The 24,278-nt window shown below is 44.5% G+C and overlaps 2 protein-coding genes across 19 annotated transcripts in view; one reads left to right on the forward strand and one right to left on the reverse strand.

The window, feature by feature from the left end:
* Positions 1 to 11,778, forward strand: part of EZH2 (enhancer of zeste 2 polycomb repressive complex 2 subunit) — a 74,571-nt gene extending 62,793 nt beyond the window's left edge. For 11 of the 15 annotated variants that reach the window (XM_033192398.1, XM_033192390.1, XM_033192392.1 and 8 more), the window contains 11 exons: positions 606 to 846; positions 1,347 to 1,516; positions 1,956 to 2,050; positions 3,191 to 3,231; positions 3,701 to 3,826; positions 4,618 to 4,796; positions 7,356 to 7,451; positions 8,733 to 8,814; positions 9,744 to 9,824; positions 9,979 to 10,063; positions 11,455 to 11,778. In XM_033192398.1, the coding sequence (XP_033048289.1) occupies positions 606 to 846; positions 1,347 to 1,516; positions 1,956 to 2,050; positions 3,191 to 3,231; positions 3,701 to 3,826; positions 4,618 to 4,796; positions 7,356 to 7,451; positions 8,733 to 8,814; positions 9,744 to 9,824; positions 9,979 to 10,063; positions 11,455 to 11,515 (1,257 nt within the window). In that variant the 3' untranslated portion in view covers positions 11,516 to 11,778. The remainder of the gene's footprint in view (positions 1 to 605; positions 847 to 1,346; positions 1,517 to 1,955; positions 2,051 to 3,190; positions 3,232 to 3,700; positions 3,827 to 4,617; positions 4,797 to 7,355; positions 7,452 to 8,732; positions 8,815 to 9,743; positions 9,825 to 9,978; positions 10,064 to 11,454) is intronic. The other 4 variants (XM_033192399.1, XM_033192400.1, XM_033192401.1 and 1 more) reach the window with 1 other exon arrangement.
* A 6,445-nt stretch (positions 11,779 to 18,223) lies between these two features.
* The window catches only part of CUL1 (cullin 1), a 103,391-nt gene continuing 97,336 nt past the window's right edge, over positions 18,224 to 24,278 (reverse strand). For all 4 annotated transcript variants that reach the window (XM_033194487.1, XM_033194490.1, XM_033194486.1 and 1 more), the window contains exons 18-22: positions 21,491 to 21,538; positions 21,329 to 21,411; positions 20,669 to 20,774; positions 19,965 to 20,078; positions 18,224 to 18,829 (exon numbers count right to left, since the gene is read on the reverse strand). In XM_033194487.1, coding sequence (XP_033050378.1) covers positions 18,749 to 18,829; positions 19,965 to 20,078; positions 20,669 to 20,774; positions 21,329 to 21,411; positions 21,491 to 21,538 — 432 coding nt within the window. In that variant the 3' untranslated portion in view covers positions 18,224 to 18,748. The remainder of the gene's footprint in view (positions 18,830 to 19,964; positions 20,079 to 20,668; positions 20,775 to 21,328; positions 21,412 to 21,490; positions 21,539 to 24,278) is intronic.

Raw genomic sequence — 24,278 nt, forward strand, 5'->3', positions numbered from 1 at the left:
CAGAGTCTTATTCTGAAGTTCTTTTCATGTCTTCCTGTGGCTGTGTATCCTTCACAGGAAAAAAAAAAATGTTGGATGTTTTAATAGTAAGACAGGAAGTGACAAAGTCAAGCATGTTTGTGTTTTGTGTTCTTGTATACTTTAAATATTAACACAAAGAGGTATGCATTATCTTAAACTCTGCGTAGGTAGTCTGACTGTGCACAGTAGGTATATGATTCTTTTGTAAAGATTCACTTTTAAATAGACTATGTCCATAGAGATAATTACCTTTATTACATGAAGTATATTTCATACTTTATCTTCTTATATTTTAACTTAATTATAACCAGTTAATATATTTTACAAATTCACAATATAGAACTGTCTTGCCTGATTTTTGTACCATTCTAGGAATATATAGAACCCATATTTCTCTTTCTGAAATTTTCAGACTATCAAAAGCATATCAAAAACAAGTATATTAGACATGCAAATGATTATTTGTGATAAATGGATAATGTGATAAATGTTTTGACTAACCTGGCTTATATAGTATTTTTTTTCTCTTCCATCAAAATGAGTTTTAGAACTTTGCCCTCATGTTGACATTTTTCATTTCGTAGGAGGGAGCAAAGGAGTTCGCTGCTGCTCTCACTGCTGAGCGGATAAAGACCCCACCAAAACGCCCAGGAGGCCGCAGAAGAGGACGGCTTCCCAATAACAGTAGCAGGCCCAGCACCCCCACCATTAATGTGCTGGAATCAAAGGATACAGACAGTGATAGGGAAGCAGGGACTGAAACGGGGGGAGAGAACAATGATAAAGAAGAAGAAGAGAAGAAAGACGAAACTTCGAGCTCCTCTGGTAAGACATGTCTAATAACTGGGATTTACTCTTCTGTGAAAGTTCATATTGTGAGGATTAAGGATGTGTAATGCATTGAATAATTTTCTTAGTTGGTTAGTTTCAGTATAAAGACTAGAGTCTTAAGACCAGCATTATCTCAAGAATGTGTAGCTGTGTTGCTTGTGTTTCCTGCCTCCACCCCTACCCTGACTTGTGGTGTTTGCCCTACTTGTTTGTTTGAAAGTTGATGATGCAGTTTATTCTCATTCTTTGTGCCATTTTCTTTTTTCGATCTTTCTCAGGTAGGGAATGATGAAATTTGGATCATTTGGTTTAATATTCTTGATGTTTTATGAATAGTTTTGTTAGAAAATGTGAACTACTGCTGAGTTAGTGTTTTACCGATTGGATTTTAGTTGTCCTTATCTTTTTGCTTTTTTCTTAAGCACACCCTGAATTTTACTTCTTAATATTATTTCCAATCATTTCTTGACCAGTGCTTACATTTGGTTTTGTAGAAGCAAATTCTCGGTGTCAAACACCAATAAAGATGAAGCCAAATATTGAACCTCCTGAGAATGTGGAGTGGAGTGGTGCTGAAGCCTCAATGTTTAGAGTCCTCATTGGCACTTACTATGACAATTTCTGTGCCATTGCTAGGTTAATTGGGACCAAAACATGTAGACAGGTAAGATATCCAATAAAAATGTTGTTAAAAGAGCTTCAAATATAGAGATAAAAATGTACTCATTGTCCAAACAAAGAAAATTCTTGGTTCTTACTAAGCTCCTATTCATCTCCTAAAAATAATTTTTTTTCTTCCCAAGAGGGAATTGAATGAAAATTATTCTCCAGGTATGTTACAGAATTTCCCCACTGTAGACTTTTAAGGTTAGATAGCAGTAGATTTTAAAAGCTGTAAGAATTTAAATTTAGCATCACAGTTCTTGACCAGAATATAATTACAGCTACCCCCAGTGTGAGGGTAGGGACAGCGATGTCTGTTATATCCCCAGCATCTAGCAGTGTCACAGAAGAGACAGACATTTTTCTGGTATGCATGAGTGTAAGAATGGTTTGCCTAAATAAGACTGTCCTCATGGCTCTGTGACTGTGCCTCTTGTCAGGTGTATGAGTTTAGAGTCAAAGAATCTAGCATCATAGCTCCGGCTCCTGCTGAGGATGTGGACACTCCTCCAAGGAAAAAGAAGAGGAAACACCGGTGAGTCTGCCATGAAGCTGCTTAGAGAAGTCAACACAGATAGACACTGCAGGCAAGGCCCTTCCTAAGGACCGTTGTTGGTTTCTACTTAGTCTACTTAAAAAAAATCTTAAATGCCATCAAAAACAGAACTATGGAATCTTATTTTCACTGGGAATTGCTAGTATTTTTCTATAAGAATACAGCAGCCTTCAGTATATTTGGTATGTTAAGAGTCATAAAAATTATAGTTAGCAGACGGAATTTGGGTTAAGAAAAACATATTTAGTAACTTTTGCAGTAAAGGCTATATAAACAATTACTTTAACATCATGAAATGTTCTGTGTTTCTGATGTGAGCTCTGGCCCAGTTTTATTCCAGGAGCTTGAATTTCTAAGTTGTGTGGTATTGCATTCTGATACTCCTAATGGGTACCCTACTATAATATAAGCCTGTTGTGAATGTTACTGTCACCTTAGCAAATGTTTTCAGGTTGATTTGATTTGTAAATGTAGAGCCAGAAAAATTTATGAATGGACTATCTGCCCTAATCTCCCCATACTTCCACCTCACATGTTTAAAAATGAGAAACGTAAGGGTGCAGTTAGATTATGCTTCAAAAATTGTGTACAGGCTCATGTTACATTTTGTTACTTTAACATTTTGTTACTTTAACAAAAATAAGTGTAGGGCCAACCCAATTGAGAATTTTTTAAAAATCAAGTTTTTTTTTTTTTCCCATAGGAATTTAGGCTTTAGGAGATGCTTCTGAAATTTTGGTTGAATTATTTCTGACCATGTAGTTCACTTGATTGGTTTGTGATGCCTGAAATTAGAGGAAGTGATCAGTGTCATCCACATCAGAATAAATCAACAGGCAGACACACCAGCTGCTTTGTGCAGCATTGGGAGCTCAGGAGTTCTGACCAGGAGTCATGGATGAACACAGGAAATGACGTCTTGCCACACCTGGGGCAGCCTGAGCCATCAAGCTGTTTGAGTTGCTTCAAACTGATGGCAGATATACACTGGGCAGGGCAGGACTCTTGGCTTTAACGCACTGCTGTATTCATGGCACGGATAGTTCCAGTTAAGCAGCTCTCTGTTGGATTTGTAGCGTCCCGCAGAAGTTTGGTTTCATTTTCTCTGTGTTTTTGCAGGTTGTGGGCTGCACACTGCAGAAAGATACAGCTGAAAAAGGGTTAGCATCTTTCCATTCCCCTCATTATTAGCTTAACAATGTCTGCTTTGTTTTCATTTGTTTTAGAATAGTAACTGGATTAGAGCTCGGGTTATTCTAATGTAATTGCCTTCTCTACATTAAACCAATTCGAATGGAGAATGTCTATTGATGAATCCCCAGTCAATTCTCTTCTGTAAAGTGGAGGCTGACTGGAAGGTATGAGTCCGAGTTAGTTGAAGGAGAAGTGCTTTGGGATGGGACTTTGATGTAGCCACACTGTATCTAGATGGAACTCACAAGCACCTGGGGGTGGGAGAGTATTTTTGCCATCGTTTTGGAAACCGGAATATGTGTAACGTTATGCATTCAGTAAAGGCAGGCCAGCTCCACTCCACAGGCAGTAGGGAAGAATGTACTCGTGTTAATTGTGTATGATCCTTTCCATCTCCCTGGATTCATTGGCCTGCATGATGTTATCTTTACTCAGACGGCTCCTCTAACCATGTTTACAACTATCAACCCTGTGATCATCCACGGCAGCCTTGTGACAGTTCGTGCCCTTGTGTGATAGCACAAAATTTTTGTGAAAAGTTTTGTCAATGTAGTTCAGAGTGTAAGTATTTGTTGCTTTGATGCAATTGCATGAGAACTAAATAGGCCTTTGGTTAGCAATTTAAAAAATCAAAAATAAGAACACAGGAGCACTCCCTTGTTTACTTGACGAAACTCATGGATTTGACAAGTATTTATTGAGCCCCGTACCTGGCCCTGTGCCACTGGCTGGTCAGTCACCTGGGTGTTGTGTGTCTTATGTGTGTGAGGCAGGCAAAGTTGTATTAAAGGAACCTGAATTTTATTTTTTTCTTCTTTGATCATTTAAATTAAGTTGTATTAAAGTCGGCACAGATTGTAAGAGGAATCTAGAAGGAGCTACCCAGATAATTTTTGGACACCAGAAATTGTCAGTTAGGAGGGTTTTAGTCTTCAGAATAAAGGAATGTAGCATAAACATAGTGGATTTTTATAATTGTTTAATGAGACTGCACATGAAGCTTGAGTACTAAGGGAGTGTTTAGAACTAGGGGCTATGAGAATGGTCAAGGACCATGGATATTGTTTCTTCACACTTACTTTATTCACACTTACTTTAAATATATACACTGTTTAACAAATGAAAAATGGAAAAACAACTCGGTGGTCTTTTTCAGTACAAACAGCTTTAACTTCGCTGTTAATACTTCCACTTCCTTGTCTATACAGTAGGGCAATAAGGTGGTTGTGAGGGTTGAGAGTCAGTCAGATGCTCAGTACACCCCTTGCCACGTATCTTTCTGCAAGTTTTTGCATATGGTGATGATGGTGATGGTGGTTATGAGTGAAGAACCTCCAAACCTCTCTCTGAAGGTCAAAACCGCTTTCCGGGATGCCGCTGCAAAGCACAGTGCAACACCAAGCAGTGCCCCTGCTACCTGGCTGTCCGCGAGTGTGACCCTGACCTCTGTCTTACTTGTGGAGCCGCTGACCATTGGGACAGTAAAAATGTGTCCTGCAAGAACTGCAGTATTCAGCGGGGCTCCAAAAAGGTGAGTAACAGTCGCTTCTGGAAGATTGTTAGTAGTTAGCTATTTAGTGATGCAAATGTCAGGATTGTCTTAGATGATTTAGCTGGGGCAAAAAGTAAAAGTGATCCTTGAAAGGTGCAACTGATGAGAAAGTGTTGATAATTTTTGCTGGGTAGTGCACCCTTGGGCAGTCTCTTCAGTTTTCTATAGAGCACCGTACTCTGATAATAGGAGAAACCAGCAAATTCTGAGAAGTAGCCATTCATGGTATCAGATTTGGAATAAGATGTATTTTTTCTAGCTGTTTAATAGATTATTTGAATTTCTCTTTTAGTTAATAAAACTAGTCGTTTATCTAGTATCCTTAATGCAAATAAATGGTGATTTCTATCAAAATATAGACTCATTCTCATCAAAGAGTATAGATTCCTTATTATGTAGAGTAAAAGATGAAATTTCCCATGGCAGGTTTTTATAGACTTACTTCCTGTTTGTTTAATAACCTTGAGGTCGGGCGCAGTGACTCATGCCTGTAATCCCAGCACTTTGGAAGGCCGAGGTGGGCTGATCACGAGGTCAGGAGATTGAGACCATCCTGGCTAACACGGTGAAAGCCTGTTTCTACTAAAAATACGAAAAAACTAGCCGGGCGAGGTGGCGGGCGCCTGTAGTCCTAGCTACTCGGGAGGCTGAGGCAGGAGAATGGCGTGAACCCAGGAGGCGGAGCTTGCAGTGAACAGAGATCGAGCCACTGCACTCCAGCCTGGGCGACAGAGCAAAACTCTGTCTCAAAAAACAAAACAAAACAAAACAAAGAAACAAACAAAAACCTTGAAAAAAATCCAGCTAGGAATTCTGTATTTTTAGTGTGGGGAATTGTATGCAGGCGGTTTAACTCTCTGAGCCAGGAAGTAATGACTGAGCGAAAGAAACTCCAGCAGCATGTGTTTGGAGAATTTGGTATCATTTTTTTTTTTTTTTATAAAGGCAGATAAAGTCTTTCTTCAGTTCTTTTTATAATAATAGCTGACATTTATTAAGCATGTAAAAATAGTAGGCACTGTTCTAAGTGCTTTAGTGGATGTGTTCATTGATCCTCCTAACCCTGTGAGTGAGGAATAAGTGTTAACCCCATTTTACGGGTAAGGAAACCCAAAGTCACAAGACTTGTAAAGGAGCAGGAGATAAAATCCTCCAGGCTCCCATTACCTGCGCTTATGCTGTGTGTGTGTGTGTGTGTGTGTGTGTGTGGTGTAGAGTACACATATCTTTGTTGTCGGACCATTTATTTATAATTGGGATCACACTTCTTACCAGCAAGCCCCTTCTACCAGAAGTTGTGCTCCAGGCAAACCACTGACGCTTTCTTGCTTTTGTTTCCTTATGTCTTTGAACCGAAGTCTGTGTCTATGGCAGAGAGCTGTGCAGGGTGGTGGGTTTTTGTTTTTAGCTGTGAGTTTCTTCTTTTCTATTAGACATTTAGATCATTTTACTCTAGGCAGTTATATGTCCATTTAGGTCACTGGATCACAGTGACGCTGGTTCAATTTCCGATGGCATACCCGCTCAGACCTAAAAATCTCAATTTCTCCCCCAAACAGCTTACCATTGTACTCCTTCCTGACTTTGTTCAGAAAGTGGGTAATTCTATTCATACTGACATGTCTTTATAAGACATTTTTTAACTCTGAAAAATGTTAAACTATGTAGATACTTTTTACCAGTTGGGTTTCATTTGCACAGCAGTAGTTAGCTGTTTAATTTCTGATCAGAAGGATATTTGGGAAGTTCACCTGACAGGTGGGTGGTAAGATGGTCCAGAACAGGAATAGATTGGAAGCGTAGGTGATCAGGGAAGCCTTTATAAAGGTCACAAGAAAATTTTGGATGAAAGCATAATAATGAGCCATGATGAAAAATTGGCATATGTTTGGGAACACATCTCTAAATACGTAATTTACAGCAATGACCATCCGGCATTTCTGCTGAAAATAGACTACTGGACTGACAAGATCATGGTAATCCCTCCCGATAGTTTCTTGTGTTATCCTGAGGAGGTGGGGTGGAAGAACAAATCCAAAGCCAAGTTGCCATGAGCTTCAGAGGGAACCAGCACCAGTAAAGAATCAGGGGTGTCCTGAGGCTGAAAATGGAATAACTGTTAATAGAAATCACTTGGGGGAAGTAGAGGGAAAGGTATGGAGAAGAAGAGTGATTTGGTGGTGTCCTTAAATTCAGGTTGAAAGTAAATTACTCGAGGAAATCAAGGGCTGAAGAAACAGGGAAGCCAAAAGTGCAGCAGGCCTAGAGCACCTTGCTGAATGATGGTCATTGCAGAGGACCAACACCACCAAAGTGTTTTCTGTAAGACAGAGATTCTTATCTGCTGTGTAAGAAAAACATCATGTTCATAGCCATTCTCAGCAGCTTTCACATTGACTGAAGCTGTGTGCTCCATTACTGCCCTAGAACAGGTCTGAGGATTTACAGTGATAGCTTTTGTTTTCATTCTGTAGTCTAATTTGTCCCCAGTCCATCTTCACCCTCCTTTTTTGATTGTGATTGTGTTTTATTCTCTAGCATCTATTGCTGGCACCATCTGATGTGGCAGGCTGGGGGATTTTTATCAAAGATCCTGTGCAGAAAAATGAATTCATCTCAGAATACTGTGGAGAGGTAAGGCACTGATTACCTATATTCAGGTGGCATTGTATATACTAACTTTCCTTTATTTTAGATTGATTTTATTAGGTATGTCTGTGGGTTTGATTGGGAATGAATTGCCATAAACTGCCTTTTAAGCCTGGACTTCTGCATGTTTGTGGATTTGCATGCTTAGTAACTTGATTGGGCTGGGCGCGGTGGCTGACTCCTGCAATCCCAGCACTTTGGGAGGCTGAGGCACGTGGATTGCTTGAGCTCAGGAGTTGGGAGACCAGCATGGGCAACATGGCGAGACCCCATTGCTACAAAAAAATGCAAAAATTAGCCGGGCATGGTGGTGCATGAGAGCTACTTGGGAGCTGAGAGAGGAAGATCACTTGAGCCTGGGAGGTTGAGGCTGCAGACCATATTTGTGCCACTGCACTCCAGCCTGGGCAACAAAGTGAGACCCTGTCTCAGAGGAAAACAAAACAAAACAGGATTGCTTGGTTCTAGCCACATTTAGCTTTTCTCATCTATGGACAACAGGGAGAACAAGAGCTTTACCATAGAGTGTCCAGCTTAATCCACAACCTAGTTGATAAGGACGTAGAAACAACAGTGTCATTAGTTACTCACCTTTTAAATTGTTGAGTTACCGAAAAATCATAGGGCTAGCTTCAATTTGGAACCAACACACCCAAATTTTTTTTTAATTTGTTTTTTGAGATGGAGTTTCGCTCTTGTTGCCCAGGATGGAGTGCAATGGTGCGATCTTGGCTCCCTGCAACCTCCGCCTCCCAGGTTCAAGCGATTCTCCTGCCTCAGCCTCCCGAGTAGCTGGGATTATAGGCATGCGCCACCACGCTCAGCTAATTTTGTGTTTTTAGTAGAGATGGAGTTTCTCCATGTTGGTCAGGCTGGTTCTGAACTGCCGACCTCAGGTGATCTGCCTGCCTCAGCCTCCCAAAGTGCTGGGATTACAGGCGTCAGCCACTGCGGCCAGCTTCTGTGTTTGTGTTTGTGTTTTTTTTTTTTTTTTTTTTTTTTAAGCTCAGCGAAAAGACTTTGGTTCCTCACTTTCTCCAAGGCTAATTACTTCAGGATGTGGAAATATTTCTGAGTTGGGGTCCTTAATCTACAGTTATTCTTAGATTTATCAGTGTGCAGACTGAATGGGAAAGAGAACTTGGCTGTAGTGACCCTTTTTGTTTTCTTCCGAAGGTCCAGTATTCACTGTGTGTGCTTTTGCATGTTCTGTCAGACTTGATCACCTTTATCCAAAAGAATTTTCTCTTGTGTCTTTCTTTTTAGATTATTTCTCAAGATGAAGCTGACAGAAGAGGGAAAGTATATGATAAATACATGTGCAGCTTTCTGTTCAACTTGAACAATGGTACGTGTCTGAGCTGGGAGGCAGTGAGTTCCTCTGAGTTGCATGTGGCAGCCTTCTGCCTGCCAAGTGTTCAGAAACGAGGGTAGAGGTCAGTGAGGTGACCGGAAGGAGGATCTCCTTAGAGGCATGGGGGGCTGCTTGCTTGCTTGAAAGGAACTGGAGCAAGGAATTCCTCAGGGAGCAGATGGACTAGGTGTGCAGGAAACCGCCTCTCTGAAGCCCTGGCCATCTGTGAGTGGCGCTGTACCAGCGTCTGGCTGTGATGGGGACGTTGTGCTCTTGCTGCCTCACCGCTTGTGTTCAGGCAGCTCAGCACACCTCCTCCAGTCGGTGCCTCTGAGCTGGGAAGGAGGGGAGGAGCACTGCATTTGAAAGCATCTTCCAGACTCCCCTGGATATTCTCAAAGGACTGGGAGGAAAGGCAGCTGCTTTCATAGCTGATGTTCTGGGGTGGAATGTAAGTCTGTGGGGATATTTCTGGTGGGATTATGTGAAAATGGAGGTTGGCTTAACATGTAAGATATTCAGAGAAACTCTTAGTTGGAACGAGTAGAATAGATTTTTTCTAAGAACGCTTTATAGACATTATAAAAAAACTAATTTTAAATGTGAAAATGCCTATTCTTGATGTTCAGAAGAATTTGTCAGATTCTTTTTTTTTTTATTTTGCTTAGTAATGTATGTTTATAGTTGATAATTAATAGCTTTTGTGTCAGATAACCATCTTGAATTATAGGTGATTAATTTTAACCTGGAACAATAGTGTGTTCTTCCAAATGTCATTTCTTACTGAACGAAGTTGCTTGAATGATTTATTTGCTTTTGCAGGCAAACCCTGAAGAACTATAACCGGTTGCATTTACAGAATCATAATAACTTGATTTACTTATAACTGAAATTATTCACTGGACTTATTTTCTTCTTTTTAGATTTTGTGGTGGATGCAACCCGCAAGGGTAACAAAATTCGTTTTGCAAATCATTCGGTAAATCCAAACTGCTATGCAAAAGGTAGGTATCTTTGACGTCAGAATTGGAACTCCCTTTTTAATCCTGTGATGATGGACTTGAATACTTCTGGGATAGTTGTTTGTTATGTGAACAAGTCAGTTAACCTCCCGTGGCCTGTCTTCATGCTCACTGACACCAGTGTGTCTCTTTCCAGTTATGATGGTTAACGGCGATCACAGGATAGGTATTTTTGCCAAGAGAGCCATCCAGACTGGTGAAGAGCTGTTTTTTGATTACAGGTTGGTAAAGTACATTTCTAGCATGATCTCTAAGGGCTTTTCCTACTGGATTGTGAACGCTGGACGAAGGATTTTTTTTTAGTTCTTTGCTAGATGTGCTGAGGGGTGGGGGTGAGTTCTTTTGACGGGTCACTTTGCCTTGAGCATTAGTGGGGAATTAGGTTACACTTTCCTGTTATGTATTCATGATCCATTTATTTATTATACAAGTCATGCTTATTTTAAAAATAGAATAAAATCCATGCAGAAAGCCCCGTTTCTCACCCTGCTGTTGACAGCTGGGTGAGTCCTAGACCTTCTCATATCATGCCGCATGCTGCATGCTTGCCTGTGGAGCGTTTTTCCAGATAAGTGTGATCACACTGTCCTACAGATTTTTCTGCAACATGGTTTTACTTGACAGTATACTATGTATATCTTTACTGATTAGATCTACTTAATTTATTGTTTGCTATAATACTTATTACACGTATCATTACCATTTTAAAAGGTGCTGTTGGCAAATCACTATCTGGTCACCCTGTGGGGATACCTGGGACATGTGGGCCACCGATGGTATCTGTGTGGTTAGGCATTAGGCTGCCAGTTGACACAGTCAAGCTCTGTGGGATACATTTAAGTCACCCATTGAATAGAGATTTAGGTGCAGTCAGATGACTGTCTAGTTAATGAACTCCTGTGGTCGCATGTACATCCCGTCCAGAAGCTGTCTTTGAGTACTGAGTTCTTGCATATTCAGGCTGGCCTTTAATGGCAGTTGCATAGCCGAGAGCTCTCAGTGATGCAGACAGGGTCTGAGTGAAAGGCCCACTTTACCGAGGGCCGCTGCCTTCTTTCCAGGCCGGCTCTGAATGAAGTGTGGGGTGGAGCTGGGGTTGGAGGCAAAGCCATCCAGTTTCCTTGGGATGGCCTGGTGGTCCCACCCACTATTTCTGGGTGTCTACTGCACTCCAGTTCTTTCTTCACCTAGGGGAGCAACTGGCAGGCTGCCCTTTGGCCCTCTTTGCTATGGTCGTCGTTTTTTCCAGACCATGGTTCTATTTTGCCTTTCCACCGTCGGGCCTAAACATCATGATGTGGACCAGCTTTCCTGGGGCCACTTGCTTCAGAGGCATAGGGGAGGCTGGGCAAGCTCTGGGAATGCTTGTAGACAGGTTCGTTCAGTTCAGAACTTGGCAGCGTCTCAATGAGATGGCCAGCAATGCAGACCTACGCATTGCCTTCTATGAATGTGCCCTTATGCAGGCAGCTGTATAATTGGATGGTTTTTTCTTCTCTTTAAAGACATTTTAATGCACCCACTGTCTTCAGCAGGCTTTGTTGTGTTAAGTCTCAGCACATGTTGGATGGGTGGTCATCCAGCGGACATCTGCTTCTTCCTGTTGTTTCAGATACAGCCAGGCTGATGCCCTGAAGTATGTCGGCATCGAAAGAGAAATGGAAATCCCTTGACATCTGCTACCTCCTCCCCCTCCTCTCTGAAACAGCTGCCTTAGCTTCAGGAACCTCGAGTACTGTGGGCAATTTAGAAAAAGAAAATGCAGTTTGAAATTCTGAATTTGCAAAGTACTGTAAGAATAATTTATAGTAATGAGTTTAAAAATCAACTTTTTATTGCCTTCTCACCAGCTGCAAAGTGTTTTGTACCAGTGAATTTTTGCAATAATGCAGTATGGTACATTTTTCAACTTTGAATAAAGAATACTTGAACTTGTCCTTGTTGAGTCATCTCTCATAACATGTCAATAACTGCTTTTAGTACTGCCCAACAAAAAACTTTACATTTACCTCCTTGGGTTTTTTAGTTGTCTTTGTATGAATCTTGATTTTAACTAATACTTCCTGTTTCTATGTGGAAGACATTCAGATATGAAGAACTGCTGTGCATCCTGAGGGCTGACCCAGTCAAGGGCTTGCTTTTATAGACAAGACCAGGGTGGGTGGGTACGTTCCAGTCAGCTGTGCAACCTGGAGAAAGTGATTTAACCTCCAAGTCAGTTCCCCATATATAAACTGACAGAGTAGACTTACTTAGGTTATTTTTAAGACCTCACCTAGTTCTAAACGCCGTTAGTCTAGATAGAGTTCTTTAGAAATACAATGTAAGTTGGGATTCCTTACCTACCTACTGACAGGTATAACCAAACTAGTTTTATATCTTCTCAAAGAAGAGGTAAAAATCACAAACTCTTAAGCGTCAAGGAAACATCATGTGCCTTGCATGCCTTACGATGTGGTTGGTCTCAGAATTTGAGGGAATTTCTCTGCACCCTCCCCCAGTACATTCACCAGCGGCATCATGGGAACCCTCACAACCGCTGCAGACCAGACCACACTCAGTTACTTGGCAGTTGCCTTTTCTACAGTTAGATTTTATTTACAATGTGATAGTATTAATGTGAAACCTAATTAAATCGACTCCTCTTGCTTTCCAGTTCCACAACATTTGCGAGATCAGGTCTCCGTCACATCAGTGCACAGGCGCAGCAACTTGAGTCCTAAAGTTAATTTGCCACTTGATTTGGGATTGAGGAGACCCTCCCTCAGCCTTGTCCCATGGTTTGTTAATGACAGTGCTGATCTATTTTACGTCTAAATAACTATCTCCACTCTCACCCAGAAAATGGTACCATCCACTTAAGAGCTTGTTGCCCATGATGCCCTCATGTTCCACTCTTGGCATCAGCAGGTCCCTGAGGCAGTTACTTCATTATTTGGGTTAGGTCATTCTCTAGATGGCTCAATGGCCCTGCTTAGGCACAGGTGAATGGAGCCCATTGCTCGTCATCGCATGTAGGCCTGTTCATGAGACCCCAAAGATTACTTGGGCCCAAAAGTACCTGTTGACATGGCTCATTCCAGCCACAGGCCTCAACCCATCCTCAGAGGAACAGCTGGGAAATGGATCCTTGAGGCCTCCAGTGAGCTCAATGTACCAGAGCCCCAAATGCATAGGAAAGACAAAGGGGCATGATGGAAAAGCAGCAGTTTTTGAGCCCTGTCTGATGTATTCTCAATGCACAGCAAGCTTTTTGTACCATGACTTGAAATGCGCTTCTGTAAATGCCTCTTCAGTGACTCCATGAACACAGATTTCTGAACAGAAATGCTTGGCGTCATAACCCATTTGATATAACCTATGAGGCCTGTCTGGCCTGTGGGCGGCCGGTTGCATACAGCCCGGCACAAATTCCTTAACTGTCTTAAAACATTGAGTTTTTTGTGATTTTTTTTTTTTTTTTTTTTTTTAAAGGCAGGGTATTTTGCTCTTATTACTACTCAGCCTGGAGTACAGTGGTGCAATCTTGGCTCACTGCAACCTCTGCCTCCCAGGTTCAAGCGATTCTCCTGCCTCAGCCTCCCAAATACCTGGGATTGTAGGCACAGGCCACGTTTAATTTTTGTGCTTTTGGTAGAGGTGGGGTTTCGCCATGTTGGCCAGGCTGGTCTTGAACTCCCCCTAGTGATACACCCACCTGGGCCTCCCAAAGTGCTGGGATTACAGGTGTGAGCTGCTCCGCCCAGTGTGGCTCCCCCCCCCCCCTTTTTTTAAGCTCATCAGCTACTTAATACAGTGCTGATCTTTTTTACGTGTTGACATATACAATAGGCAGCACCTCACCCACAGACTAACTTCTGTGGGTTAGAGGCACCTAGAAGCTGTGCTAGGTTTTCATTATTGTCTGGTTCATCCCATCTCCAGTCTTCACTGTCTCCATGCCGGGTCCTCACTTCCAGTTCTGCCCAAGGTGTTCAACTCTACCAAAGTCAAATCAAATGTAAACCCATACATTTAAGCTTGTAGATAGCTCATCAAGACTGGATCCAAATGTAAACATTTTGAAAACCATATTCTGTTAAATAATTATTAATGGAACGAGTTGAAATAATTGCCTATCTGCTCAGTCCCTTGATGTAAACAATTCCAGTGAGGGCTACACATGGATACCTGGTATTAGAAGTGGTCCACACTCACCTGTTGCAGCAAGGACATTGTTGGGGCTGGGCCCTGGACAGGGTCATGAACTGGACAGATGAGCGATGAGGGTATAAAAAATGAACGTGGGCAGCCAAGTGACTGATTCCTACAAACAAGAAGTGTCTTCATTAGAAGGGGGATTCAATTCGAATAGCTGAAGGCCAGCGAGCGTGTTTTCCAGCTGGGGTGGCAATTCTAAATGTCAAAGGAAAATTAGGTACCAACATTCATCAAGGAGCAGCATCTTAAAATGCTGTCAGTAAAGATAACACTACATTACAGCACCTGTTGGTCCTGGAATCACTGTTTCTTACCCACGAGCTGGGGCCAATCTTCAGATTCCTGACTTGTGGCGTGCCTGGCCAGTAGTCTGAGTCTATACCCCATGCCTAACCAGGAGACTGACCCTTCCAGGCAGGCGCTGAGATCAAGGTCCTCCCTTGTTCCCTGAGGCTGCAGCAGTACATACTTAGCCTGTGCATCTGGTCTTAGTACACAGCCCAGCTCTGATTAAACCACAATGAATGTTTCTACAACCCAGGGGGTAAAATACTGATCTTATAAAATGAGTGAGTTGTCAGTAGATTAAACCTTTGTGCTGTGATATTGTTTCCAACCTCTTTGGCCATGATTCCAAGATAATCAGCCTTGGTCTCAGTGGGTAACAACCACGCTGTGGAGACCCCCACTAGGATTTGGCAGCAAATAACAGCCCCGGGTTTTTGGTCTAGAGAGAGGCTCCCCTATACTTCAAAAAAGGGTAAGAGTGACCATGTGAGCACTCTGGGGCTAGATTCGTTCAGTGATACTGCGCTTGGTGGTTCTTTGTAAACAATTTTTCTTTTTTTGAGACGGAGTCTTGCTCTGTCACCAGGCTGGAGTGTAGTGGCCGGATCTCAGCTCACTGCAACCTCTGCCTCTGAGGTTCAAGCGATCCCCCTGCCTCAGCCTCCCAAGTGGCTGGGACTACAAGCGTGCACTACCACAACTGGCTAATTTTTGTATTTGTAGTAGAGACGGGGTTTCACCACGTTGACCAGGCTGGTCTCGAAGTCCTGACCTCAAGTGATCCGCCTGCCTGGCCTCCCAAAGTGCTGGGATTACAGGCGTGAGCCAATGTGCCTGGCCACAATTTTCACAATTACAGTTAGTAACAAAAAGCCAATTGTGCACACACAAGTATTTTGTCCGAGAAGAGGGCTTGAGAACTGGGAGGAATGTGACCTTCCTCCTGGGTTCTAACCATGCTGCCCACATGTAGGGACTGAACACCAGGGGGTTTCCAGAAGCCTGGGACTCTCTACTTGTAAGCGACTAAGTTGTCCTGAAAAAGAAATTCCTCAGAGAATGTCTCCCTTTCCATGTCTTACCAAGAAAAAAGGAGTCAACCTACACATAAGGGACATTTGGACCTAAACACAGGTCTTGAATTGCCTTTCTTTCACACCAGTCAACACGGTACACTTAGCCAGTGTGAAGGGGAGCAGGTAAAGGCCGGGAATCTGAAGGTGTGGGGTGAACTCCCGACTCACCCCTCTCTCAGCTCACCTTCACTTACTGTGAGGAATTTCCACGGGACCAAGGTACTTACCCAAGTGCCTGCTTGATCCCGGAGGGACTGAAGAGACCAGCAAACTCATGACAGTATCTCCTATCATTCACAGGACTGAAATACACAGCTCTTAAGGCAGATCTGTGGTGGTCCTTTGCAGCACGCTTTTCTCACAGGCAGAACAATGGACTGGTTTGAGGAAAAGAAAGAGGTGAGCTTCACTCCCAGTGCGCGTGACGGTGGCAGTTTCCGGGCTGTCCCGTGGAGGGGAGGGGTGGAGTTCGGAACACCAGCTGCTTCCTGCCTGGCTTCTTACTGGGACTCTTAACTAGATTGTTTGAAAAAGGGGATATGCTAAAAAAAAAAAAAAGCGTGGAAACCATTAAGTGCTCAGTTGATTACCATTTTACTTTTTAACCTGTGTGACTTTTTTGTGACAGCGTTGCTTTGTTTTCCAGGCTGGAGTGCAGTGTTCTTGGCTCTCTGTAGTCTCAGCCTCCTGGGCTCAAGCGATCCTCCTGCCTCAGCCTCCTGAGCGGTTGAGACCACAAATGTGCGCCACCAAGCCTGGTTAATTTTTGTCGAGATGGAGGCTCCCTATGTTGCACAGGGCTGAGCTCTCTCCAAGTGCTGGGCTTACAGCCATGAGCTATCTTGTGCCTGGCCCTCCGTAATACATATATATTGTTTTGAGACAGAGTCTCGCCCTGTCGCCCAAGGGTGGAGTGCAGTGGTGCGATCTCAGCTCACTGCAACCTCCACCTCCTGGATTCAAGCGATTCTCCTGCTTCAGCCTCCCGAGTAGCTGGGATTACAGGCGCCCGCCACCACGCCCGGGTAACTGTTTGTATTTTTAGTAAAGACGGGGTTTCACCATGTTGGCCAGGCTGGTCCTGAACTCCTGACATTGTGATCCACCCACCTCAGCCTCCCAAATTGCTGGGATTACAGGCATAAGCCACCGTGCCCAGCCCCTAGGTAACTTTTTTAACTAACCCGTCAGGTGTCTGACTGTCCTGAGAAACCCGAGGAACTTGTACTTAGTTAGCTATGCCTTTCCTCCACCTGGCTAACTTGCACTCGGGCACAGGTATGGTATACTAAGGATGTTCGAGATTTATCACTTACAAAACCTATGAGGTACCTGAAGCTTCTATGAGGAAAACAAAGCTACTGGGAGCAAAGCAGCATCCCCGACCCTGGCTGGGAAGTGACTGACCCGGCAAATGAGACAGAAGGAAGAAGCTACACTGAGGCGCAGGCAGGCGACATGTAGGACTGCTCCCAGGATGTGGTTACATCCGTGCCGGGAGGAGGGGTGGGGTGTGCATCCCCATGGCCCAGGACCTCCTCTCCTGAGGACACACTGGGGCAAACATTCCATTCTCAGGGAGGAGTAACTCCTTTTTCTTTGAGACAGAGTTTCGCTCTTGTTGCCCAGGCTGGAGTGCAGTGGCACGATCCTAGCTCACCACCACCTCCGCCTCCTGGGTTCACACCATTCTCCTGCCTCAGCCTCCCGAGTGGCTGGGACTACAGGCGCACACCACCATGCCCGGCTAATTTTTGTATTTTTAGTAGAGAGGGGGGTTTCTCCATGTTGGTCAGGCTGGTCTCGAACTTCCGACCTCGGGTGATCTGCCTGCCTCGGCCTCCCAAAATGGAATAACTCTTCTAACAGCCAAGAACATGGTCCAATTTGCCAGCATGTGCCTGAAAAGCAAGAGAACCTTGGCTCCCTGACGTAGTGCTGGCACAAGGTTGAGTCCAGGGAGCTTCACCAGTCAAAGCCATGTTTTGGTCTGTCAGCTACTCATAACCACCTGCTGCAACCAGAACAGAAGCGTGGACGAGCAGGCTCTGCTGTGTCCGGAGCCCACGACTGGAACAGAAGCGTGGACGAGCAGGCTCTGCCGTGTCCCGTGCCCACGACCGGAACAGAAGCGTGGACGAGCAGGCTCTGCCGTGTCCGGAGCCCACGACCGGAACAGAAGCGTGGACGAGCAGGCTCTGCCGTGTCCGGAGCCCACGACCGGAACAGAAGCGTGGACGAGCAGGCTCTGCCGTGTCCGAGCCCACGACCGGAACAGAAGCGTGGACGAGCAGGCTCTGCCGTGTCCGGAGCCCACGACCGGAACAGAAGCGTGGACGAGCAGGCTCTGCCGTGTCCGGAGCCCACGACCGGAACAGAAGCGTGGACGAGCAGGCTCTGCCGTGTCCCGTGCCTGTGCTCTCCACGCCGACCCAAGCTCAGGCAGGAGAGGCTGGTGGCGACCAGGGACCATGGAGCCTGGCCACTCACTTTCCGTCCTACCTCTACTCACTAGAGGCATCGTCCCTCATCTGGCCTCAGTTTCCCCACCTGCAAAAAGGAGGATACTATTTCACACATAGGCTGTCAGGGTAACTCATTTAGTCCTTACAAGTGTCAAAGTGAACCAACGTGTGGTCAGCGACTCTCACTGAATACAGTGACACGGTGCATTCAAGTCACCACAGAAGTCACAAAAATAAGCAAGATTTTTTTTTTAAAGGATTACACCAGGGCTTAACATTTTAAGATCTTAAAACATTTTCAATCCAAAGAATACAGCCCTTTTAAACTACAGGAAGACACTAGGAATATAAATTTGCACAATCATTATATCTTTTATTTACATATAGAAATTAGTAAAACTTAAAACAAAACCAAATGCGACTTGTACAGAAATCCTTTCATTTTCTTTATTTTCACACATTAAAAAATGAAGCACACTATACAAATGGTTCTCATAGCAGGTGACATGTGGGTCCGTTCACACTTGCTCTCACAGTGCTGCCAGCGTGACGAGTGCTGCCAAGGCGACAGCTGCGAATCGGGTAGCCCATGTATTGACGCAGATGCGGTAGCATGCAGCCCTCGGCATGGAGGGTCAGTCCCCGCTGTTCTTAAATTAGGGTAAATGGCGTTGGTGTCCGTATTTACAGACTTGAAATGTATCAATCCTGAGCAGTTCCGATGTAAATCCGAGACCAGCTGATGGGAGCCTTGGTCTCAGCTGTAAAAAGGGAGGTCCAGTGGCGGCAGGCTGGCTGCTACGAACTTGAGTTGTTTTCATTCTTTCCAACATGAACTATTTGCCGCGGGTCACACAGTCAGACCCTTCCAGAAGGGTTAAGCCAAGTAACTGTAGGTGTCCTTTTCACCATCAACTCGCTCCAAATATTCTTTCTCAATTAGAATGTCAATGCATTTCTGGGTGTTATTTTTAAAAAGGAAGAGGTAGTGAAAGAGAAGAAAAACACAAATTATCATCAGAACAGAGGCTGCCCCCACCACACATCTCCCCCATTCGGAGCTCAGTGGGGAGCAGTGCCCCCCACCCCCGCCCCAGATCTCTTAGCATAGTTTCACTTCCTGGGCAGCTAAGTCGTTGTGCATGGAGTTCCTTTCATTTCCATTTCCTTGACACTTGCTGAGGGGGACTCCAAGTCCCTCCTGCACCCACCCTAGGAACTGGAGTCGGGTGCTTTGGGAGCCGCATGGGCCAGTCTCCCTTTCTACCACCAAAGTCTGCTTGCCTCTGAGGCAGGACTCAGTCTCACAAGAAGAGGCCATGAACAGGCAACGGGACCGTGGAGAACTCCCTCAACAGCCATGAACGAACTGGCACCTGTGCCAAATGTAACCCAGGAGGGACACTGGGCCTCCTGCCTGTTGGGGGAGTCACCTGTCAATGCCACCCCTGAGGCTCCCCGCTGGCTGTGCCTTACCCAAGTGGTTTCGGAAAAGGAAAGTCCTGCTTAGTTACATTTTAAAGAAACCCAATCAGAAATAAGCAAAATGTCAATGAACAGTAGGCTACATAAAGGAAGGTGTGTTCCCGTAACAGCACACCCACAAGAGTAACAAAAACGATCCAGTGCCTCTCGATACCGCAAAGCAACGAATCTCCCAAAGCTACTGCTGAGAACACTCTTGCCAGGCACGGGAGCGTGTGCTCTAGAATCTGTCTACGTATCATGCATAAGCAGGCAGAACTGCCTTATGGTGTCAGAAGACATGACAGTGATTTTCTGTGGCACCACAGGTATGAGCTGGGATGGGTGGGCTTCCGGGGTGCTGGTCATGTTTTAATTCTTACCTGGGTGCCGGTGACACAGTGTATTGACTGTGAAAGTCATCAAGCTGCCACTTCATCATCTGTGCACTTCTTTGTATGTGTGTTTCAACAGCGTTACACTGAAGCTGACTTTCTTTTATAGAAATCTACTACATACAAAGAAGCCAGCTCCCTTCTTCTTCATGCTACAGCAATCAATCCACTTTTTGCTACATCCTTTATCTTCTAAATTAAGGAAGGACTGTGACTGCTATGTAAGTCCTGTACCTTGATCACAGGGACCCGAGGTTTGAACCTGGAGGACAGCTGAGTGAGGACCTCGCCAAGTAACTGCTGGTGTTTCAGAACCTTCCTCATCTTCATGATTCTCACGATGGCCGCCTATGCAACCAGATAAGGAAAAAGAGGTGCATTTAGAGCTGTAACAACTTAGTATTGACAGTAGAGGGCAAGCCGCACAGAGGCTGCAATGCTACGCACAGGATCACCATTTCCTAACAGGCAACAAGCGTCCTGCAGGTGAGACGGGAGAGGGAACCAATTCTACTTGCCTATGTTTCAACTCTCACGTGGCAAACATTACAACGTTTTGGTCTTTTGAGCAATGTTACCTCAATAATTTAACTCAACCATAAAGCATTAAAAAAAGGAGACAAAATTAAGTCTTCAAGGCCGCGGCAGCTGCCCATCCTCCCCACTGAAGAACTCTCCTTCCCCTCATTTCAGCTGGGCCTGCCACCATGTTTGCTTTCCAACATGTAGAGCAAGAGGACTGCCCTGTTTTGCCTGGTGACATAAAGGACTAATTCAGATAACAAGGCCCTGGCTCTCGGCCTTGCCACCTTCTGCCATCACAGAGCCATTCATCTGGCAGTCACTCCTGAGTCACCCCCCGCTCCCCCACGGCCCGTCCTTGCGAGCCGTCCCCGCGGGAGGGACCGCACACCCGGCACAGGCATACAGGAAGTCACCTGAATCAGTAGTTTGCGGTCTTCCTCGATATTTTTGTGTGTGGTTTCTTGTTCCTGCTTCTGTTCGGTTTTCATTGGCACATTGATGTTAACCCTTAATTTCTTACTATCAAGAAAATTGAGGAAACCGATCACTATTATGTTAAAAGGTAGGCAATGAAGACTGCTTTCTGTTTGTCAACCTTTAAGAAGTGCCCTGCTTCCCCAGACAGAGGGGAGTGTTGATTTCTGTGAGCTCTATGTGAAAACCCCTCTACCCAGCACTGGGTAGAGTCCGATCACAGCGTAGTTTCCTACTTGGCCACTAACAGGGACATCCGCATTACAGAAAATCCAGGTCCTTAATCTGCTCTCCCAAATTTTGTCAAGTGAAATAAAATCAAGCCACTTGGACATAAAGGTCCAAACTTCCCTGATGAGCCATTTAAGGAGACTTATTTGCCAAATAAATAAATAAAAAAACCCCAGCAGCTCAGAGTTGGAGAAACATCAGGCTTGCTGAATGAATCGAAGGCCTACCTCACACTCCCAGCCTAGTGCCTGTCGCTTCATACTGAGTCCTCGGTCTCCCTCGGTTCATAACAATACTGAGATCTGTGCTAGGGCTCCCGGGGGACATGTCTATGGTCTAGGGCCATCTATTTATTAGATTTTTCTTACTTTTTATAACCAAGATATAATTTTATTAAGGTATCTGGCTTCAATTCCACTTCATCAACATTTGCATTTTCATCTTCCAAGACCTGTAAGAAAACAACTGTTACTATATAATCTCAAGAAAAGCCTTTCTTCTAGCATAAGATAAAAAGTGCACAAACCTACCAGTAACTTCGACTTTAATAAAATCTGTAAGACTTGCGCCAAAATGTCCTGCAATTAAAAAGAAAAAGAGGAAGTTAAAGGGACAATGTATTTTTCTTTGCAATAACCACCACAGGCAACCTCATGGTCCATTTTCCATTAAAAAAAAGAAAATCACCCAAAAAGAAGAATATACTGGAAGAAAAAAAAAGTTGGTACTTCTTAGAAGTTCGCTAAATTTACTGCTTCCTTCCACCCTGACTCCCAGAAGTGAAATCAACCCCTTTCTGGCCTTGACCACCCAATAATAAAAATGAACAATTCTGTTATACTTAAATCAGGTTGAGTAACCCTTATCTGAAATGCCTGGGACTAGAAATATTTGGATTTCGGGATACTGTACTGGATTTACAGATTCAGCCGCCCTGATTGGAAAATCCGTAATTTGAACTGCACCATGAGTTTTTTTTTTTTTTTTTTTTTTTGAGCCTCATGTTGGTGCTCAAAAACGTTCGGATTCTGGAGCATTCTGGAATCTGGATTTTTGGATTAGGGATATTGAACCTGTATTGGAAGCCATGCACAGTGAAATCTTGAGGACCGTCTTCACTTCTTAAGCGCCTGACAGCTCATCTTGGACACTGATCATCACAAAAGAAATATTAAAGAGCTGCCCAGCAGGACTGAAAATAATGTCCTGCTCACGAGAACGATGGGGCTCAGCAGCAGGCGACCTTGTCAACTTGGCTTTAATGCACTCAAGCACGTTGTGTGGCCTCTCATCTGTGAACGCTGGGTGTGGTAAACGCTTCCCAGCCCTCCTTCAGCCCCACAGCTTTATGATCCCATGAAATCCAAGGAGACCAGCCTGAGGGCACTCACACAGTCACACGGACTCTTACACCCACGGAGAGTGGCGTCCTGGCATCATAATGGGTACCCATTCTGGTCTGATGGTACGTGGTTAAAGCTGTCAAAGCAAGAGGCCTCTCTGTAGTCTAGTAACTGACCCAGAGCTGCACAGCAGCCATTTGAATACTGCCAGCTGCATCTAGAGTAGGGTGCGGGGGTGCCCACCTCCTGAGCCAGGTCTGATTGGACAACGTCTACTGTAGGCAGAAAGGAGAGGAGAGAGCAGCTGCAGCCTCCTGGAGGAGTTCTAACACTGAGAACCAGTCAGGAGAGGGGCCGAGAACCCTGATCACAAGCAGCCAAGCGAAGACTGGACAGTCAAACCTGTCAGCCCTGTCTTCAGGGCCCGTCTGCGACTGGACAGTCACCCCCGTCAGCCCTGTCCCCAGGGCCCGTCTGCGACTGGACAGTCACCCCCGTCAGCCCTGTCCTCAGGGCCCGTCTGCGACTGGACAGACCCCCGTCAGCCCTGTCCCCAGGGCCCGTCTGCACAGCCCTCCCCATAGTCCAGGGGGCAACCCGGCCTCCAACCTACAAACTCGTTATGAGAATTTGAGGATACATTTGGGAGAAATTTGAAGAATGACTACAAAAGTCATTCAAAATGACTTTCCTAACTCAGTCCATAAGGCCAGTATTAGCCAGACACTAAAACCAAACGAACATCTCGAGAAAACAATAGAGCAATGTCCCTTATGAATATAAATGCAAAACTCGAGAAAACACCGGCAAGCTAAACCCAACAACATAGAAAAAGGATTAGATATCATGACCACGTGGGATTCACCCTAAAAACACCAGGGTAGTTCAACATCAGTGCAACACACCCTATTAACAGACAGAACGCAGTTACTTCGACAGAGTAGAAAAAGCATTTTGACAAACTACAACACTCTTTCATGATACAAAATTCAATAAACTAAGAATAAAAGGGAACCTCTTTAGTCTGATAAAGGACATCTAGTAAAAACTCACAGCTAACACCATCACTGTTTAACATCTCAGTTAAACAGTAAACGACTAGCTTTCCCAGTAAGGGCAGTAAAAAGACAAGGACGCCTGTTCTTACCACATCCATTCAACAGTGTGCCACAAATTCCAGCCAGAAGAATCCGACAAAAACAAAGACAAACAAAAAAGAAATAAAAGGCAGCCAAATAGGAAAAGGAAGAAGCAAAACTGTCTGTATTTATAGATAATATGGCTGTATATGAAAAACCTCTAAAGAATCCCCCCAAAAACTATTTGAGCTAATAAATTAGAGCCAATAAACCTTTAGCAATGTTATAGAATCAAAATATAATGAGTTGTATTTCTATACATTTGCAATAAGCAATCAGAAAGTGAAACAGGCTGACATGGTAGCTCATGCCTGTGTAATCCCAGCACTTTGGAAGGCCAAGGTGAAAACGTCACTTGAGTCCAGGAGTTCAAGACCAATCTGCGCAACACAGTGAAACACCATCTCTACAAAAAATACAAAAGTCAGCTGGGCATAGTGCCAGCTACTCAGGCGGCTGAGGAGAGAGGATCGTTTGCTACTGCAGTGAGCTGTGACTGCACTATTACACTCCATCCTGAGCAAGAGTGAGACCTTGTTTCAAAAAAAACCAGAAAAAAGTGAAATTAAGAAAACAATTCCACCAGGTGCGGTGGCTCACACCTGTAGTCCCAGCACTTTGGGAGACTGAGGCAGGCAGATCACCTGAGGTCAGGAGTTTGAGACCAGCCTGGCCAACATAGTGAAACCCTGTCTCTACTAAAAACACAAAAAATTAGCCAGGCATAGTGGCTTGTGCCTGTAATCCCAACTACTTGGGAGGCTGAGGCGGGAGAATTGCTGGAACCCGGGAGGCGGAGGTTGCAGTGAGCCAAGATTGCACCACTGCACTCCAGC

This window comes from Trachypithecus francoisi, unplaced genomic scaffold (assembly GCF_009764315.1).
Source record: "Trachypithecus francoisi isolate TF-2019V2 unplaced genomic scaffold, Tfra_2.0 Lachesis_group4, whole genome shotgun sequence".
In the NCBI taxonomy this organism is placed as follows: domain Eukaryota; kingdom Metazoa; phylum Chordata; class Mammalia; order Primates; family Cercopithecidae; genus Trachypithecus; species Trachypithecus francoisi.